Source organism: Elaeis guineensis, chromosome 3, assembly GCF_000442705.2.
Source record: "Elaeis guineensis isolate ETL-2024a chromosome 3, EG11, whole genome shotgun sequence".
In the NCBI taxonomy this organism is placed as follows: Eukaryota; Viridiplantae; Streptophyta; class Magnoliopsida; order Arecales; family Arecaceae; genus Elaeis; species Elaeis guineensis.
In genome coordinates, this window is record NC_025995.2 from 94745781 (window position 1) to 94765289 (window position 19509).

A 19509-nucleotide genomic window follows, 5' to 3' on the forward strand; every position below is an offset into this window, starting at 1 on the left:
CCAACAGGTGCTAAAATTGTGGGAAAAGAAGAATATGAATAGAAAGAGAAGGATGGTGCTAGAAAGAGGAGGGGTATAGGCGGGTTCATAAAAAATCAAGTTCAATAGTTAGGATGATAAAAAGTAGGGGCAATAGAGAGAAATCTGTAAAGATAAAAAGCCCTTATGTAATTCTATCTACCTGCCGATCAAGAAGACATAAAATACTTGAAGAAGCCCACAAGCCAGTCACTCCACCCCCCACTGTTACATCTGTCATTGATTCAGATAGCATGACTACTCAATTTCGGCTGGTACGTAAATAATCAGACTCTTATTTTTTAGGACAAAAATAATACTACGATACTCATAAGCTCAATTTTACTTCTGATGATATTCAGGTGTACCATAAGAAATGACTAGATTATCCAGGATTGAAATATATTACAGAGGAAGAGAGGGAGATAATAACGAGATTCCTTCCACTGATAATGGACTGGTAATATATTTTTGGTTATACTGAAAATGTCATTCTGGTTGTCCAGTTTTGCCTTTGGTTATATTTCTTCAATATTGATTATACCGTGCTAAACTGTGGTTATATGAGTTTTCTATGTGGTTACAGGATGGTAGTTTGGTCCAATGGAAGTAGCATTGTTACACGAATGCAAGTTCATGAGCTACTATTTGAGCAGATGTTGAAAGATGATGTAAGTTGATATCCCAAGTATCATTTCGGATAAAAATAAATGACTAACATTTTTAAATTCCTTGAACTGTTATGCAGGTTATCGATGCTTTCATGGCACTCTTTCGAGAGCATCAGGAATTTGAACTAAATAAGCATCTTCCTTGTGTATTCATCAGGCTGTGGCTATTGGTGAGTTTTTTGTTGGAATTTTTTTACTTTGAAATTATCATGTATGTTATTATTGATTTTTTATTTTTGATATTTCCTACAGCAACATGCACAATAGAGGCTCTGAAAATTTTCGGATAATATTCTTAGAGGTTTTGAATTTAAAATTAATACGACAAAATTGATCTTTATGCCCTTGTATACGAAGTGCCACTGGCACCTACTAGTGATGAATATGGAGGAGAAATGCTTCAAGCATTACTCTTCTCTCTTTCCATCCATCTATTATCTTGATGCACTTAATTTGATATGCTTCCTTAATCCTGTACATATTGTCATGGTATAAATCACTGATAAATTACTGATTAATTGTAACAGAAAAATTAGATTTCTCAATATTTGGCTAAGCATCATAATTTGCCCCAAGCTTCAGATTGGCCACTTCGATAAATTGATGATTGTCCTCAGCAGGAACCTACGTGGGTATCAGTTTAATATTAAACAAGCTCATCATATGTACTTATCATAAATTTTAATTTTGTGTTCGGTCATTATTTTAATTTTAGGAGCATTGATTGTGGAGTTTTTGTGATACGCTATATGGAACTATTACAACGTGGGGTACAATTAGACATAGTATCGAGTGATATTATAAGGCTACGAGCTGAATATAGTGCACTCTTTATTCACGAAGGTTCAAAAAGAGAGATTGTCTGTGAGAAAATAATAGATGAAAGTTCAAAAATCAAAAGTGATACTGAAGTACAGTTTTTAAGTGACAGTAAGTATACTTATATGATTCGTGTATTTAGTTATCTATATTTTTGGTCCGATTATATATTTTCATTATACAGTTATATAATTGTGTTTATGCATATATTCTATATTTTCAGTGGAACAAAAGCCTGTCAATGATGAAGAATAGTTTGAGAAGTCTACTGCAGATGAAGTGAGAAAAGGCCTGAAGCTGTTAATTAGCATGGAGTGGGTGAGGAGACTACAACTAACATGGATGGGGGTAGTACAATGGGAGATCAATTATAATTTTTACTTATGGATGAGCAATCTTAATGTAACTTTTACTTGTGGATGAATAATTGAGATATAATTATGTAACTAATATTTATTTTTAAAAAAATTTATTGAAAGCCAACTGTTCATCTGCTCTTCGTGCCAGTCAGTTGTCTGGTTATGTGCCAGGCCAACTGTTAAGCTACAGCTTATGTGCCAGTCGGTTGTCCGGTTATCCAGTTTTCATTCCTCATTACACAGATTTATGTTAAGACAGTTTTTATGGTTAGTTAAGTTGGTTACGCATATCCATGGTCAGGTTATCCAAGTAATATTCAGGTTACACAGTACCATGTTTAGGTTACACAGCTCTATATTCTGGTTATCCGATTTTAATATTTGATTATCCAGTTTTGATGTCTGGTTATCTAATTTTCATTCTGGTTATCCAGTTTTAATATTTGGTTATCCAGTTTTGATGTTTGATTATCCGATTTTCATTCTGGTTATCGAGTTTTGATTTCTCGTTATCCAATTCTGATGTCTGGTTATCCATCTTTCATCTCTGGTTATACGAATCCACAAATACACAAGTTCATATTCAGGTTATGTGCCATGTAATGTTTAGGTTACACAGATTTATGCTCAGGTTCTGTGCCGGGCCAACATGCTAGTTCATCTTCGTGCCAGAGTTGGTGATCTGGTTATTCAGTATTGATATCTGGTTACCTAGCTTTCATGTTTGGTTATCCAGTTCTGATGTCTGGTTATCCAGCTTTCATCTCTAATTATACGAACCCACTTAGCAAGTCCATGTTCAGATTTCAGGTTCTCTTCTCTGGTTACATAGTAGCTGGCCCTTATTCAAGCTTACATGTACAATCCTCCTAGTTTCCCTGTAGGTTGCACAAGTTTATGTTATAGATACACAAGTTTATATTCAAATTATGTGCCGCTTAATGTTTAAGTTACACAGTTCTATGCTCAGGTTATAGCCAGGCCAACGTGCCAATTCATCTTTGTGCTAGAGTTGGTGGTCTGGTTATCCAGTTTTGATATCTGGTTATCCAGTTTTGATGTTTGGTTATCCAATTTTGATTTTTGATTATCCAACTTTCATCTTTGGTTATACGAACCCACTTAGCATGTTCATGTTCAGATTTCAGGTTCTCTTATCTAGTTATGTAGTAGCTGACTATTATTCAAGCTACTTACGTGTACAAGTTTATATTCGGGTTTGTATTATAGATTCAGGTTACATAGTTCTATGCTCAGGTTATGTGCCGGGCTAACGTACCAGTTTATCTTCATGTCAGAGTTGGTGGTCTGGTTATCCAGTTTTCATTCTGGTTATCCAATTTTCATATCTGCTTATCCAGTTTTGATGTCTGCTTATCTAATTTTTATCTCTGATTATACGAACCCCTTTCACATTTTCAGATTCAGTTTTCAAGTTTTCATCTCCGATTGCGTAGTAGCTGACTATTATTTAACTTATTTACATGTATAATATACCTGCAGATTCAATAATCTACTTCTGAAGTGAATAAAGCATAAAAATATCAATAGCTTATATGCAATTTGGTTACATTTGGATGAAAATAATTATATATACATTGTATTTTTTTCATAAGTACGTGAGTCTCAACAGAACATATGAGTGCCAACAGAACATAACTATACAAGCTTCAAGAATCAAAAAGGCTACAAAAATATAGATTCTTGATACATTGAAACCTTTCATTGTTTGGACAACTGTTGAGCTGCATCCAAAAGAGAATAAATCTGAAATAAATAAGAAATAATCAATTAGCTTCATAAAAAATTTTTATAAGTTCATCTTTTCCATACATATGAATGTCAACAGAACATAACCATACATGCTTCAAGAATCAAAAAGGATGCAAAAATATGGATTTTGATACATTGAAACCGTTCATTGTTTGGACAACTATTGAGCTGTATTCAAAAGAGAGTAAATCTGAAACAAATAAGAAACAATCAATTAGCTTCATAAAAAAATTTTATAACTTCATCTTTTTCGTACATATGAGTATTAATAGAACATAACCATATAAGCTTCAAGAATCAAAAAAATCGCAAAAATATGAATTTTTGATACATTGAAACTCTTTATTGTTTGGACAACCGTTGAGTTGCATCCAAAAGAGAGTAAATCTGAAATAAATAAGAAATAATCAATTAGCTTCATAAAAATCTTTTATAAGTTCATCTTTTTCGTACATATGAGTGTCAACAGAACATAATCATATAGACTTCAAGAATCAAAAATACTATAAAAATATGAATTTTTGATACATTGAAATCCTTCTTTGTTTGGATAACTATTGAGCTGCATCCAAAATGGAGTAAATCTAAAAAAAATAAAAAATAATCAATTAGCTTCATAAAAAATTAATTTTTATAATTTCATTCTCTTCGTATATATAAGTGTCAACCGAATATAACCATATAGGCTTCAAGATATACTTATTCTTCAGCTATTGGAGCATTGCATGTCTTCCGATTGTGTCCAACATTATGACATCTCCCACATTTAAGTAGATGGACTTCCTCTGGCTGGGATTTAATGCGCTTCTTCTTAAGCTTTCTTGTCTTTGGTTTGGTTATAGGTGGTTTTATAATCAGATCCTCACATTTTACACCTGTAGGTTTAAAAATGTCTACGATAGGAAAGATGGCATGCTCATATATTCTTCGATAAGCATCCACTGTAAAAAATTCAGATACATATGTATACACTAACTCATACTTCCTAATTATCATAGCACATGCATATGAGCAAAGATGATCATAGACCTGCCAATACCTGCATGAACAAGTATGGGTGTTAAGGTTAACTTCGTATCGGCAATCTGCGACTACTTCAAACCGCTCGCCATTCGAATATCGGACTGTAAGACCCCTTCCATTTTCAATGTTCATATTTATCAGCTCCTCAATCTTAGGAACTAGATATGTCTGCCATTTATGAGAGCGATCACGTCTCTCATGCATTAACTCCATCATCTTATATCGTAGCATGTCGATTATAGGAGTTATTGGAAGCTGTCGTGCCTCTTTCGCCCAATTGTTAAATGACTCCACAATATTAGAGTACATCTCCCCATATCGCTCTCCTTTAAATAGAGCATTTGGTCAGTGATCAATATCTGAGCTACGTTCAATCCATTCACATGCCTTCGGTGAAATCACTTTTATGTCACTAATAAAATCAATGAATTGTGATATATGTAGTGCATAAGCTGCGCTATCAAGTAGGCTTAACATCTTTTTTTTTTGTGCTGTAGATAGCCCACTGATCTTTTTTTTGAAATTCTCCTTTAGATGCTGCAAACAATAACTATGGGTAGCATCAGAAAATGAAGTCCTCACACCCTTTGTCAAGTCTTTTGCTCTATCTAAAATAAAACATAATTAATGATAGTAACGATCTTCATTGTTATAAATTAATCATGGAGTTTCTCACAAAATCAAACCCAATTGGCATCATTCTCTGCACTAATAATAGCAAAAGCTAGTGGAAACATTCCATTCTCAGCGTCAAGTGCCATTGCTGAGAGCATTACATCATAATATCTATTAAGGATATGGGTTCCATCCATGAACAATAAAGGGTGGCATCCACTTTTGAATCCAACTAAACATGTATGAAAATATATAAACACCCTCTCAAAATATCCATCTGGATACTCAAGTACAAATAAACTTTCTGAGTTAGTCTCAGCCACTGCTTCACCATACCATCACAAGAGATCAAATGATGTATAATTTTTACCATATAATGCAACTCTAGCAACTTCTTTACCAAGCCAAGCTTGTCTGTAAGGAAGATGAATGCCAAAATCTTTTTGAATATCCTTCTTGATATCAATTGGTCTATACAATGGTCTGTCTTTAACTTTCTGAAGCACTATATCCGCAATCCATATTTTCGATGCCTTTGAATGTCCGACCCTCCCGACGCCATTGCCGCAAGTATGCGTGTTATTGAATGTTTAGATTTTGAAAGTCTTCTGCTGTCCAACCCTTGATGCATGCAGTCGCCATGGACAACTTTCATTGATGCATTTGACAGTAACTCTTAGTTTATTATTTTTGACGAATTGATAATCTTTGTTATGGACGATTGAATAATTTCTTAGTGCCTTCTTAAAATGAGTTGCATCTTTAAATAACTGACCAATGCCTGTTATGGCATTCTCCGATGATCTAGCTAATCGAAAGCTGGATGTAGATGTAGAACCTTGGGATGAAGCTGTGATCGTGAGAGCCATACTCCCAACGTTTTGTGGACCAAGTATGCTGTCAAAAATATGAAATAAGTGCTGTGGACAATGAAATTTGGATGAATCAATTAATAATGAAAAAAATTAAAGAAAAAAAAAATTATCCCGTCTCAATTAGATGAGTTGATTCTGATCTATTATTAAGGTTGGTCTCCATATTAATCTCTATTGATGGAGACTTCAGTGCAATGTGAAAATCAGGCATGCGTTGGACACCCTCATCATTCTTGAGTTTAAACATAGAGTTTTCTAGGATGGAAAGCTGATATTTCAGTATCAGAATGTCTTTATCTATGCCCCACCTACTGCATGTCCCATCTGTAATTTCATCGAATGTGCTCTCTTGGTTCACCTTTAATATGTTCCCTTCTTGCCCATATTTTGCCACCACCATATGATAATCCATCTACAATTACTTATTTTATGAGTAATGTGTAGTATAACATATTGATAAAGAGAATATGAAGCAGATATCAGTCATCCATCTACATATCAAGCTATTAAATAACATAATAAATAAATATTTAAGAATATATTTAAATATTTACTTATATAATAAATAAAAAATACTATAAATAAAAAAAGAGAGGCCATATCTTTTTTTTTTTAGTTTAAAGATGGGTGGCAGTATTTTAGAACCAATAAAATAGGGATAAAGATGGATCACCTGAGATCGTGCTATGGATCCAAAGAATCATACGAATGACAGAGAGGTCGGAGGAAAAAGAAGAAAAACAGGAAGAGGAAGAGAGAGGAAAAAATAGAGAGTATAAAAGAGATATTACCACCTTCACTACTAGTAGAGATGGAGTGAAAAGGTTCAGCGTCATGTGCCACTGTTGAGGGCGGCGGCGGCGGCGGATGTGATGTTAAGAAAGAGTTTCACTTGAGGGAGTTAGAGGGACGGTATTTGCAAATAATCTAAAAAACCATTACTAAGTAAGTTTCTGGAGGATTAATCTTTTCTTCCAAAAGCGTCAAGATCATTTTGATCATTTGAATGGGCTTAAACGGCAGCATATGGCAACAGTAGACGATAGGGATCAGCAGTTCAGGGATATTTTAATCTTATTGAAAATTTGAAAGGCTTAAAAATAATTTTATATCTAATTAGAGTTTAATAGATAATTTTTTTAATATTATTTCGGGATAGATTTGAATAGGAGTATGGCTCGGCTCGTCCTGGCCCTACGAGGCTACAACCAGCAGAGCTCATAACATGGGGGCATTTTTCGGGTCACGGAAAGCCCTTGCGGGAGCTCATGATAAGAAAATCCGGCAACAAACGACCCCAAACGGGGATATGGCAGCGATGTCGGAGCCTCCGTGCTCTCAAGCAAATCCATGCCTTCATGATCGTCCGAGGCTTCCTCTCCGACCCCTCCGCCCTTCGGGAGCTCCTTTTCTCCTCTGCCGTCTCCATCCCCGGCGCCATGGCCTACGCCCGCCGCCTGTTCGACCAAATCTCCCATGCGGACCTCTTCATGTGGAACACCATCATCCGCGGCGCCGCCCACACCCCCACCCCTATGGACGCCATCTCCCTCTACGTCCGGATGGAGAGATGCGGCACCAGGCCCAACAAGCTCACCTTCCCCTTCCTCCTCAGGGCCTGCACCAAGCTCTCCTCGGCCTCCACCGGCGCCCAGTTCCACGCCAAGATTGTTAAATTCGGTCTGGAATCGGATACTTTCGTCAGGAACGCCCTCATTAACCTGCACGCCAATTGTGGGGACCTGGCAGTGGCCACCGCTCTATTCGACGGCCCTGCAAGACGGGATGTTGTCGCGTGGTCTGCTCTGATTGCTGGCTATGCAAGGAGAGGTGAACTGGACGTTGCCCGTCAGTTGTTTGACGAGACGCCGTCGAAGGACTTGGTCTCCTGGAATGTCATGATCACTGGTTATGCGAAGCAAGGTAAGATGGTCAAGGCTCAGGAGCTGTTTGATCAAGTGCCAGAGAGGGATGTTGTGTCATGGAATGCGATGATTGCTGGGTATGTGCAGTGTGGATCGCAAATGCAAGCGATGGAGGTGTTTGATCAGATGTGTCGGGCAGGAGAACGGCCTGACGAGGTGACCATGTTGAGCCTGTTGTCAGCTTGCGCCGAGTCTGGGGCTCTTGATTTTGGCCAGAGGATACACCACACTCTTCTGGAGATGTGTTTGAAAAGGGGCTTGAGTGTAGTTATTGGGAATGCGCTGATAGATATGTATGCAAAGTGTGGGAGCATAGCGGGAGCCATAGAGGTCTTTAGAGGCATGAGGGAGAGGGACGTTTCTACTTGGAATTCGATCATCGGAGGGTTAGCTTTCCACGGGCACAGCAAAGAATCCGTGCTTCTGTTCAAGGATATGCTCGGAGAGAAGGTGAGGCCGGATGAGATCACTTTTGTTGCTGTCTTGGTTGCTTGCAGTCATGGTGGGTTGGTCAAAGAGGGCAAGGAATACTTCTCCCTCATGCAAAATGAGTATGCAATTGAGCCAAATATTAAGCATTATGGGTGTATGGTGGACATGCTGGGACGCGCTGGCCTACTAGAAGAGGCATTCGAGTTCGTAGATGCTATGAAGATTGAGCCAAATCCTATCGTGTGGAGGACGTTGCTTGGAGCTTGTAGGATCCATGGGAATGTCAAGTTGGGAGAGCGTGCAAATGAACAACTTCTAAAGATGGGACATGATGCGAGTGGGGAGTATGTGCTGCTCTCCAACATATATGCTTCGATGGGGGAGTGGAATGGAGCGGAGAAGGTGAGGAAGTTGATGGATCACAGAGGAATCACCAAGGAGGCTGGCTGGGCTTTAATTGAGGCAGATGGTAAAGAGCTGATGCACTTCTTGCTGCATCCAGAGCCTGTTTCGAGATCGAAAAGGAACTGTTCAATGACTATTGGTACAACTTCATAATCAGGACTACTCCAATTTGGATTTTCTGAAATGTATCTGAAGGAATTGTTAGTCTGGAGCACTCATTGACTATAACATGGATTGCTGCCAATATTTAGGAGCCAATGCAAAAAGGTGCCTAACATTTTGAGGTCGAAGATATGGCTGAAGAAGGCCATCCTGGTTTTAATACTGCCTACATATATTGGTTTATGAGCCTTTTTCCACAGAAGCAGCACCATGCTCAATCAGATTGTTTCAATTGCCAACCGCCAGGCATGCAGCCCAATGTACTTGGGAATTTGATGATACGAAAGATGCCAAAATAGTTTCATGGAAGCTTTTAATGATTCCAGAGTTCCGCATGCACGTTTCATACCTGGAAATAGTGATCAGCCTCTAACATCTGGAAATTTGGAAACGGAAGAGACTGGGGATTGCCTTTTGCCTATAGTTATGTGGACCTGATTGAAGGAAGGAAGCATTTTTTACCATGACAAGAAACAGATGGACTGAAATCAGCTAGATTTTTTTGGGGGCATGCTGACTTCATTTTCAGGTGGGGTTGAATTTTAGTGCATGCCCATGGAAGCAAAGGCCACATAAGTAGAGGATTCAAAAGCCAGAGCAGACAAAAGTTAAATAGCATTCTTCAGATGAAGTGCTGGAGTTTCTTTGTTCTGTCTCAGCTATAATCATTGTTTATATTATCAAAACAGTAGAGGGATTTCAATTGATTCACATTTTCGGTAAGTATTGCAATCCTTCTGTGAACTATATATGCTGTGAAACAATTTGTTCATATCACACTCATTTGAGTTGTCCAAAACTATATTTTTAACGAAACACACAAATTATAGCTTTAAATTTACAAGTATAGATAGATCAAGGAACCAACATCATTCAACTGACTCAAAAGACTGGAGACAGGAAATTTTCTTCTGCTTGTTTCTCCTGCCATTCTTTTCACGCAGCTTATATCTTTGCATTGACGACATCATGGAAACCAGGATAGGGTTCATAACCAAAGAAGTTTTTGAGTAGCTGGAGATTAAGCGGGAATTAAACCTGAAAAATAGAGCCTTCCAAATTAGTGAACATTAATGATTACTTCAAGGAACACATAGAAGGGAGCCATCAGTAAGGCTTGAGGAAGGTTGTCTAAAAGAGCTCGAGCTCGTTTCTGCGAAAGATGGAAGACCATGAGCCAAATTACATTTCCAATCACAAATTACATTTCCAATCACAAAATTTTAGAAGATCACCATAATCTTAGTTGTGGTTACCTCAAGCATTCATGGCCTAAAAATCGTCCAGTCCAGCAAACTGAGCTGCAAAATCAAGCTAAATGAAATGTTGTAGTTACTATTAGGATCTAATCTCAAATAGATACTGACTTTTACACTCTGATGAAATCCATGTTAAAGATTTCATATAGCTGGGATCACAGCATTGCATTGAGCCATCAGTCCTTTTCTAACCAAAAATAAATAAGTTAAAGATTTTAGGCCAGGGTAGAACTATTTATACAGGAAAGTTTCCTTGCAGTTTTCCTTTACCACCTTTCACTCAAGATTTGCGAACATTTCTCGAAGTAATTTAAAGTTCTAAACCTTATAGCTCTTAAATGCATTTTTTTGCTGGACTTCAGGTTCGGATATAGGATCCTATATCTATGTAGAAGAAACCATTCCCATATCCATGACGCTTGCTCCATACATTTATATATTCATCTAACATATGCCTGCAAATTTTTAAAACACAGACAGCACAACATATTAAAAATTTTGTATCACTATTTTTTTCAGAATGGCATTTGCAGAAAATTGAAAAAAAAAATATCCGATAACTTGTTATAGATAATAAAACATTATTTTAGCAGAAAATGAACGTTTATATTTCACTAATTAATTTAAGCAATGGTAATCAGAAAATTAAAATATATATTTTTAGATTACCAATTGTAAAAAAGTAAAAGATTCTGTTTGATTGTTCCATCACCTTAATCACAGTGTTTTCATTTATTTTATTTTAAGTGGACAAGTGCAGCAGCCCTGCAAACTTTACGAAACATAAAAATACTGCTAGCTCAAGACTTGCCAGTTGCACAAAATTGAAACAGACGTTAGACAACACTAATCCTGGCCCATGCAGGTCTCGAACCTGCGACCTTCGCGTTATTAGCACGACGCTCTAACCAACTGAGCTAATAGGCCACGCGTATTGTGTTTAACTTCTTATATTTCATGTAACGTTTACATTCCAGTTCCTACCTATCTGAAGCGACAAAAGATTTACCATTACATTTTGGTCTTGTTTGCGTACTCGATCTTTTTATTCATTATATATTCAAAAACCAAGGTGAACCATTAAGAAGCAAGAAAGAGATTAAAATAAAATAATTCTATATCACATAATATTGAATAGTTGGGAGCCACTTATGTTGATGCCCTCCGACCTGAAAGCCAGAAGTTCCATTGCCCCTAGATCACAAAAGAGCATATCAGGCACTATTGAGCCCCCAGCCCTTAAAGTAGATCATCTCACATGTGGCTGCCCCACTAGAGGTGGCAACGGATGAGATATAAATTGGATTGGTCGGTATCCATATTTATCTCATCAGTAAAAAATTTATATTCATATCCGTCCCATATTCATCTCGAATCGGATCAAATCAGGTTGAATTCTGAAAACGAATTGGATCAGATATATCCCAAATTCCTATATAAATTTTTTTTAAAAAAATTGTGTAATGAAACAGAGCCTATAAATTAAAAATCTTGTAACCAAAGAAGAATCTTTTCAATCAAAAATTCAAACCCTATAAAATATCATGCTTCTATCAAGAAACCAACTCACACCATCACAATTCAGACAGAATCCTATATATTTGAGGAAAAAAATCCAATCAGGACATCGAAAACCCCTCTAATCTCTCTGAAGCACTCTCCTTTCCTATAGATCTCCAAAAAAGATAATAAAAAAAAAAGAAAAAGAAAAAAAAAGAATAATCTACGTAGGAAAAGGACTTATCTCTCAATTTTTTCTATTTTTTTTAATTTTTCTTCATTTTCTCTTAATTTTTTTCTACTTTTTTCATCCTCAAGAGTTCTAATTGGGTGGAAGGCTTAGAGTGATCGAATATGGAAGTTTAGGAGAGGTGGAGCGGCCGAATACGGGAAGCTTAGATGGCTAAAATTTTGTGTTGGATATTTGGATATATATATATATATATATATCCGATTTGGTTTGAGCGGGGCATACTATAACTTATATCCAATCCATATCCGTTTTGGATTTTTTTTTTCTAAAATTCATATTTGACTCAAATTTTAATCAGATCGGATAAAATCCATCCTATTCGGATCAGATCAGATTGGATATCTGATAGGTCGGACCAAATTGCCACCGCTATCCTCCATCTCCCACTCATTCTTTTTCTACTCTAATATGTGGATGCCTATCACAACTCTTACGGAGCTTCGAGTTTGAATGGACTTTGAGTAAAGTAATAGTTATACTAAACACCAAATGTATGGTTCAAAGGATATACAGTGAAAAAATAATTTTAAAAATTTTAACCATATCATGAAAAAAATAAAAATATAAAAAATAAATTTTTAAGTAATCAAACATGTAGGGGTTTAGATACACCATGCACGCCATTATCAACCAAGATATATACTAATGCATAAAACTATCAGGTCACTGTCCCAGCATTTCAATCGGCGCATCTTGAACTATTTTTTATTTCAATTATTGAAATAAGATAAGATGCCGTTATATCCTATATCATAAAAAAAATCAGAACTGTTTTATCCTATAATATTTAAAATCCTACTTTCGCTTACACTCTGCACCCAGCACACACGGAAATGGTGCTTGGTTAGTCGTTTGGGCCACGCATAAGCTATTTGTGTTCACTAGCCTGGGCCAATAACCTCAGACGCATTTATAAACATCCAATTTTTCATTTGTGATTTGACATTATCTAGCGGCTTCCTAGGATGAGTTGGATGGTTCCATGCTTGTGCTCATGCTTATGCTTGCACCAACAGCGATGCATCGAAATGTCCTGGCCATCCATGTGGGCCTTAAATGTGCTGGTCGCAAATGAAGCCAATCTAGCACGTGTCCATCAACCCGTTTAGGCACATGCATAAAGCATGCATTTTACTATTTGTATTAGGATATTTGATAGCTACCTACAATGAATTAATAGGGTTAGCCTGCACTGTAAGAAATGTCTTCTGATTTTGTTAAAATTGGCAACAAATTTCAAAAAATAAAATTTTTGTAATTGTCTCCCCAACCAAGTCAAGGTAGTCAAATTTGGACTTGAATGTGAGTTTTAGATTGTGGGTTTCATCTAATCCCATTTTATTTTTTTTGTTAAATTTTATACCTTATTTTGCTAGTTATTACTACATTATTAATTATCTAATAATTTTAGCTTAATATTGCTAGCAATTAATGGGCTCTTGTAAGTCCAACAACATCTTAATTTGATGTCTATTTTTTTTTCTTAATAGACCAATAATTCTTTTCTTTTCTCATACATACCTTTTGTGTCTTCTGCCTTTATGAATTGCGGAATCATCATTGCAAGAACTGCCATATTAGGGTCTAAATAATAGATTATAGGGTTGAAAAATAGGAAGGCACTCTTTATAATTTTTATTTTTATGCTATTTTTTTGATAATTTTTTTTCTTTTTTTCTTTATATTTTTTTTTTCGATGATTAACTTCTTAAATCTTTGAATATTTTTTTTTAAAAGATAAAACTGGATCATTTTTATAAATTTTATATGAATCAACCAAAAAGTAAAATTTTTCTAAAGGACTTAGGGGCCACCCTCCCATCCTTCCACATGAGGTCCCTAATATACTCTGCAATATAGGCTGCCATCCATTCAATTGTATTTTTTGCTTTCAGAAAGACATGCATAATGATAAGATCTGTGACCCAAATAATAAAATCAAGATATTTGATGAGTACTCCCTATATATTCCCTCATATCTAAATCACCATGATATTTTAATCATCTACGGTGGCTGTATGGTTCGCTCTCAATATTCATCAAGCATACACGATCCCAATCCAAACAACATGGAAGCTCTCCTCTAGAAATCATAGGTTTGAATAATTGGCATCGTCTCACTTCAATCAATTTGAAGTCGGATCTTTGAATCATAGCATAGGTGCCTTTGAACCACTCTCCTATCAAATTCTTGAACAATTAATTATTGATAAATCCTATGGAGTGAAGCATGATGGAAAAGTTGGAAAAAAAGAAAAAAAAAAGTATAAACTTGCCGGTTCATCTGGAGAAAATGATTTCTGTCAAAAAAATAAAAAAAAACGCGAGAAAAGGATGCTCGGGAGGCCACGGACGCTTGCTCCTGGAGTATAAAAGGCGATAATTGACCAACCGAGGAAGAAAAAACTAAAAAATCCTATCGGTCCCTCTCGTAAACCGCCTGAAACCCTACCCTTCATCATCCCCCGTTCATCAACGGACCCGGTTGTCAAACCGTTAGGGAATCTACAGGGGCTTCATAACTTCCAGGCCTTTCTTGGGGGACAGCACATCCTCCGGCTATGGTGACGCGCAAGATTTCGCCTTCGGCGCTCCGTTTCACCAAATCCAACGGCAGATTATTTGCCCTCATAGGGATTTATACGCGCAAGCGCCCACCGTAGCCTCCTTTCCCCGGGTCTCCAGTTGTCAAATGCCGTCTCGTCCTTCGATTTCCTCCTCCTTTCCCACCGCGTCGAGGAAAGAAAGCTAGCGAAGAAAATGGGATCGCTCCCCACCCCTCGGGCTCCCGCCGCCGCCGGCGACAAGGCATCCGGCAGGACGGAGATCGACACCGGAGAGATTGGCCGCCTCTTCGAGGCCCAGCGCCGCCACCTCGACCACTTCTTCGACCACGTGGACCTCCACCAGGCAGCCGCCTTCGCCCAGGCCCTCCTCGATGCCCCCGGCGCCGTCTTCTTCTCCGGCGTTGGAAAGTCCGGCATCGTCGCCCACAAGCTCTCCCAGACCCTCGCCTCCCTCGGCTTTGTCCGCTCCGCCTTCCTAGCCCCCATCGACGCCCTCCATGGCGACATTGGCGCCCTCTTCCCGGGAGACATCCTCGTCCTCCTCTCCAAGTCTGGCTCCTCCGATGAGCTCCTTGGCCTCGTTCCCTGCGCCCGCGCCAAGGGGGCCTACCTTATCTCCGTCACCTCCGTCGAGGGCAACCCCCTCGCCGCCCTCTGCGACATGAGCATCCATCTCCCCCTCCAGGGGGAACTCTGCCCCTTTAACCTCGCGCCCGTCACCTCCACCGCCATCCAGATGGTCTTCGGTGACACCGTCGTCGCGGCTCTCATGGCCGCCAAGAAGCTCACCCGGGAGCAGTATGCCGCAAACCACCCCGCCGGCAAGATCGGAAAGAGCCTCATCTTTAAGGTTTGTTATCGAATACCATCTCCAGATCTTGGTAAGTCTTTGGTTTTTTTCCTGATAAATGTGGCATTTTCTTGTAAATTTAGATGGATTCAACCCATTGGGGTGAAAAAAAAAATAATTTTTACCGAATATCGTCAGTTGGACATGGGTTTTATTTTGAAAAAAGATATATAACTTTAACTGGATTACGAGATCTAGATTCCTTTGCTTATTCCTTTTTTTTTTCTTCCCTGTTTTAATTGAACATTTGAGATTAGAATGTCGGTTCTCACAGTGGGATTTTTCTGGAGCATATATTGTAAATTTTGTATGTTTAGGCTATTATGCTTATATCTTGGTACAAAATCGAATTTTGATGCTAAGATCTGGGTCTGGTTGCTTGGTATTATTTCTTAAGTCTGTGAAATGTGGATATGGTGAGTCTTTTATTGTTAAGGCAGTATCTTAATTCTGTTGGTTAGTCTATCTTATCTATTGTTAAATTTCAATTTGTTTTCTTGTGGAAATTGTTTTTCTCCAATATGAGGTGGTGATATCTTTGTTTGTCTTCTTCTCTTCTGCTGGTCTCCTAGGTGCGAATTTTGAACGGGAAATATCTGCGAATTTAAAAATGTACTGCCAGAGTCTCCATTCCAATCAATCTAAAGCAATGCAAAGTGAAAAATGTGCATTACCTTGGTGGCTGTCTCCATATGTCATATAGTTATTAGTGCCATATAACCAGTGAGCTAGCCTCATTATTTGCTGATTAATTGTCAATGTTCAACTAGGGACCTAGGCTGGTATAGTTTCATTTCTTTCTGCTTTATAATAATAGTTTTATTGATAATATGCTTTAAATGAATGTCATAATTGGAAATGTATACGAAGTATACTTGGAGTCAATGGAGACTGACTTTGAAAATGCATGGCATGAGAGTAATTGGCGTTCTGGTTGATGCATAATTTAGCAACGATGGACTGGCAATGTAAGGTTCAAAGTGTTTCTGGAGTTACTCTCTAGAGCTATACAATACAATGATCCAATTATTCCTCTGCAGGTGAAAGACGTCATGAAGAAGCAGGAGCAGCTTCCTCTCTGCAAGGAAGGAGACATGATAATGGATCAGCTTACAGAGCTGACAAGTAAAGGATGTGGATGTCTGCTTGTTGTTGATGGTAACTACCATTTGATTGGAACCTTTACAGATGGTGACCTGCGACGCACACTTAAGGCTAATGGTGCAGCCATCTTCAATCTCACAGTTGGTCAGATGTGCAATAGGTAGGCTTTCCTGTCTCTCAATTCACGAAAGTAGGAAAATCTCCACACTCGGTGTATGAGCAATGTGTTGCTAGATCCTTTTGATGTTATTTTCTGTCATCTTGTCCTTTTATGATCTATTATGATCTTAGCAGGCTTGTAGCACTTTTAATTTTTATTTTAGTTAGTAAATGTCTCCTTTTTTCCATAAAACAGAGGGCGGAAGCATGCTGCTTCTAATTGCATTGGTTTTAAGTAAGATGGCAACGTTATAGGAAACTAACAACTTAAACTTTCCAAGGTGTATTAGAAAAAAAATCAATGCAGCAAGCTTCCAAATAAGTTAAGTGCATACTTAAAAAGCCACTCGTAGTAGCAAAACCTGAATACTGACAAGTGGTTACAGAAAATATATTTTCTGCCATATTCCAGCTCTGAACAGCCCACTGATCTTTTCTTTGTCATTTCTGCAAATGTTGATCAAATGCACTTCCCAAACTTCAGTTTGGTGAATATGAGTAGCATGCTCCAACTAGGTAGCGTTTTGTTGGTAGCTGTAAGATGAACTCTCACATTGACTTCATCCTTCAACGGTTCCACCTTTCCACTGTGCTTTCTGTTACATGTTCCTAGCTTGGGTTTTTCTTAAATATGGAAAGAGTAAACTTCAACTAAGAAGCCTTTTCAATCAATTTTGGGTTTGCTTACCAAATTCTTCTTCGCTATTTGAAATGGTATAATGTATATCATTTTAATTTTTTTCTCATAGTCGACATCCCGGATGTCTTAGTTCTTTCCCATCTCATGACTCTAATGCACTTGCTATACATGGAACCGTTATTTTGATCACTCATATCTAGCCATCTGACTTCTGCACATGATATCAGTATTGTACTTCCACGACTAACCTTTGCCAAATGCATGGTAATGAAATGAACTTGAATTGGCTATAAAAGTATAAAGTAATACAGAAGATGAAGAGTGTAAGTAGTCATAGTTTCTTCCAATTTGCTGTGGTTCAGTTAGATAAAAAAGGAGGAAAAAAAGGAATGAAATCACATTTGCCGTATTCTATGACTATTAATAAATTGCTGAGATGAATCTTGCTTAATCATTAAAAATGAAGGGACAGTTTTTAAAGGTGCACATGTCATCCGCACAAAATTGATATTTGTAATGCTTTGCGGGCTTCATTAAAAATTTAGAAGTGCATTTTTGACATAACATGTCTTTCTGTTTTTGAAATCAGCAATAAACCAATTACATATTTAAAAGATTAATGCTCAATTGAATAAGACAGCATATTGGAGTCTGACCTCTCGCATCAGCTAATGCGGATCCTGCTACCTATTTCAGCTAAGCTAATGTTTGAGAATGCTCGACTAACATGATAGATAGAATCCAAGTATAAATGGTCGTCATCCTTGAAACTTGGATGAAATTTATCATTGCACGTGTTGATTTGTTTTACGCCAACCTTTAAAGAAAAAAGATGACAAAAATCAATTGTAAATTTTATGTTGGTGCGCTGCTAATTGTGCGGTTGTTCAACTTTCTGCAAACAAGAAATTCTTATGGGGCAGTTGTCGATAACCATCTAGCTGCAGGTGTACTCCTGCATGAGTGCAAGTTTTTCAAGGAAAAAGTATCATGATTTGGCCTATTTCTGAGCTGGAAATGATTATGATATTTGAATCAAATTATTTTGCCAGTTGGGAGGTAACCTGGTTTTCTCGTGCCAATTGCCATGTTAAAATACTGATGCTTTTGTGACATCATGCCTGCTACTGATCAAGTGCTTCTGTCTTTCTGAATGTCATTGGGATAACATGTAAAGAAGGATGTAATTTAGGGTTATTAGCCATTTTCATAAGCTGCTGTCTTTAGGTTGTATTTTAATAATTTTGGCTGAAGTAATCAATAGCTCGATCTTATATGTCATAGGTGCACTTCTTTTTCTGATGTATGTTTATTGTTCACAGAAACCCAAGAACAATCAGCCCGGATGCGATGGCAGTGGAAGCGATGCAGAAAATGGAATCACCACCATCTGCTGTGCAATTCTTGCCAGTTGTAGATGATCAGAATGTTGTGATTGGGATCGTTACCTTGCATGGACTGGTTTCGGCAGGCTTGTGAACTTTATTCAGCTTATTTTCATGCATTATTTACAATGCAATTCTTTGTATCTGCCCCAGTCTAGGATGAATAACATGCTCTAAATATTGATGCATTTCTTTAAGTTCAATTTTATTCCCAAATTTGGTGAGGGCATGCATATGATAGTCCTGCTTTTTGTTGTATTTGTTTTTACTTAGGATCCCAGCATGCTGCGGACCTGCTGAGGCTGTAAGTAAAAGATGTTAGTTTTTCTTTATGAACACTTTGGATTAGTAACATGCTTGTTTTACTATATGGAAATTATCATTCTGCAGTCAGTTAAAAACTCTAAACATTCTACAGGCATGTTGGGCTTCACTGAACATATCACGACTTAAAGATCCTTACCATGGAAAGAGAATAGCTTTGATTGCATTTTTCATGCAGGATCTATAATTCTTGCCTTTATTATCTACATGAAGCTAAGCAAGCTGTGAATTGGTTGGCTAAGGCAGTCATCAGTGTAAATTGGACAGGACTTGAACAAAATTGGGTCTCTGAAATCCCAGATGGAGATGGTGAACCCTGAATCTATTGTATCTCAGATCACGTTCACCCGCTTTCCCCCACCATACTCGTATTCTTGTTTTCTTGAATCCA

The 19509-nt window shown here is 37.7% G+C and overlaps 2 protein-coding genes, 1 non-coding gene and 1 pseudogene across 3 annotated transcripts; 2 read left to right on the forward strand and 2 right to left on the reverse strand.

Annotated features, from left to right (window-relative positions):
• Window positions 1–4339: 4339 nt before the first annotated feature.
• On the reverse strand, window positions 4340–6565 carry LOC105041797 (uncharacterized; annotated as a pseudogene).
• Window positions 6566–7349: 784 nt separating this feature from the next.
• LOC105041756 (pentatricopeptide repeat-containing protein At5g15300) lies at window positions 7350–9860 on the forward strand. The gene has a single exon (XM_010918775.4). It carries the CDS (start codon window positions 7422–7424, stop codon window positions 9066–9068), a length of 1647 nt encoding a protein of 548 aa, XP_010917077.1. The 5' UTR covers window positions 7350–7421; the 3' UTR covers window positions 9069–9860.
• Window positions 9861–11189: 1329 nt separating this feature from the next.
• TRNAI-AAU (transfer RNA isoleucine (anticodon AAU)) lies at window positions 11190–11263 on the reverse strand. Its single transcript has one exon. It is a non-coding gene; the product is annotated as a tRNA-Ile (tRNA).
• Window positions 11264–14601: 3338 nt separating this feature from the next.
• LOC105041755 (probable arabinose 5-phosphate isomerase) lies at window positions 14602–19160 on the forward strand. Its single transcript, XM_010918774.4, has 3 exons — window positions 14602–15506; window positions 16547–16770; window positions 18732–19160. The coding sequence occupies exons 1-3, from the start codon at window positions 14850–14852 to the stop codon at window positions 18886–18888; spliced, it is 1038 nt and encodes a 345-aa protein (XP_010917076.1). The 5' UTR covers window positions 14602–14849; the 3' UTR covers window positions 18889–19160.
• The last annotated feature ends 349 nt before the right edge of the window (window positions 19161–19509 follow it).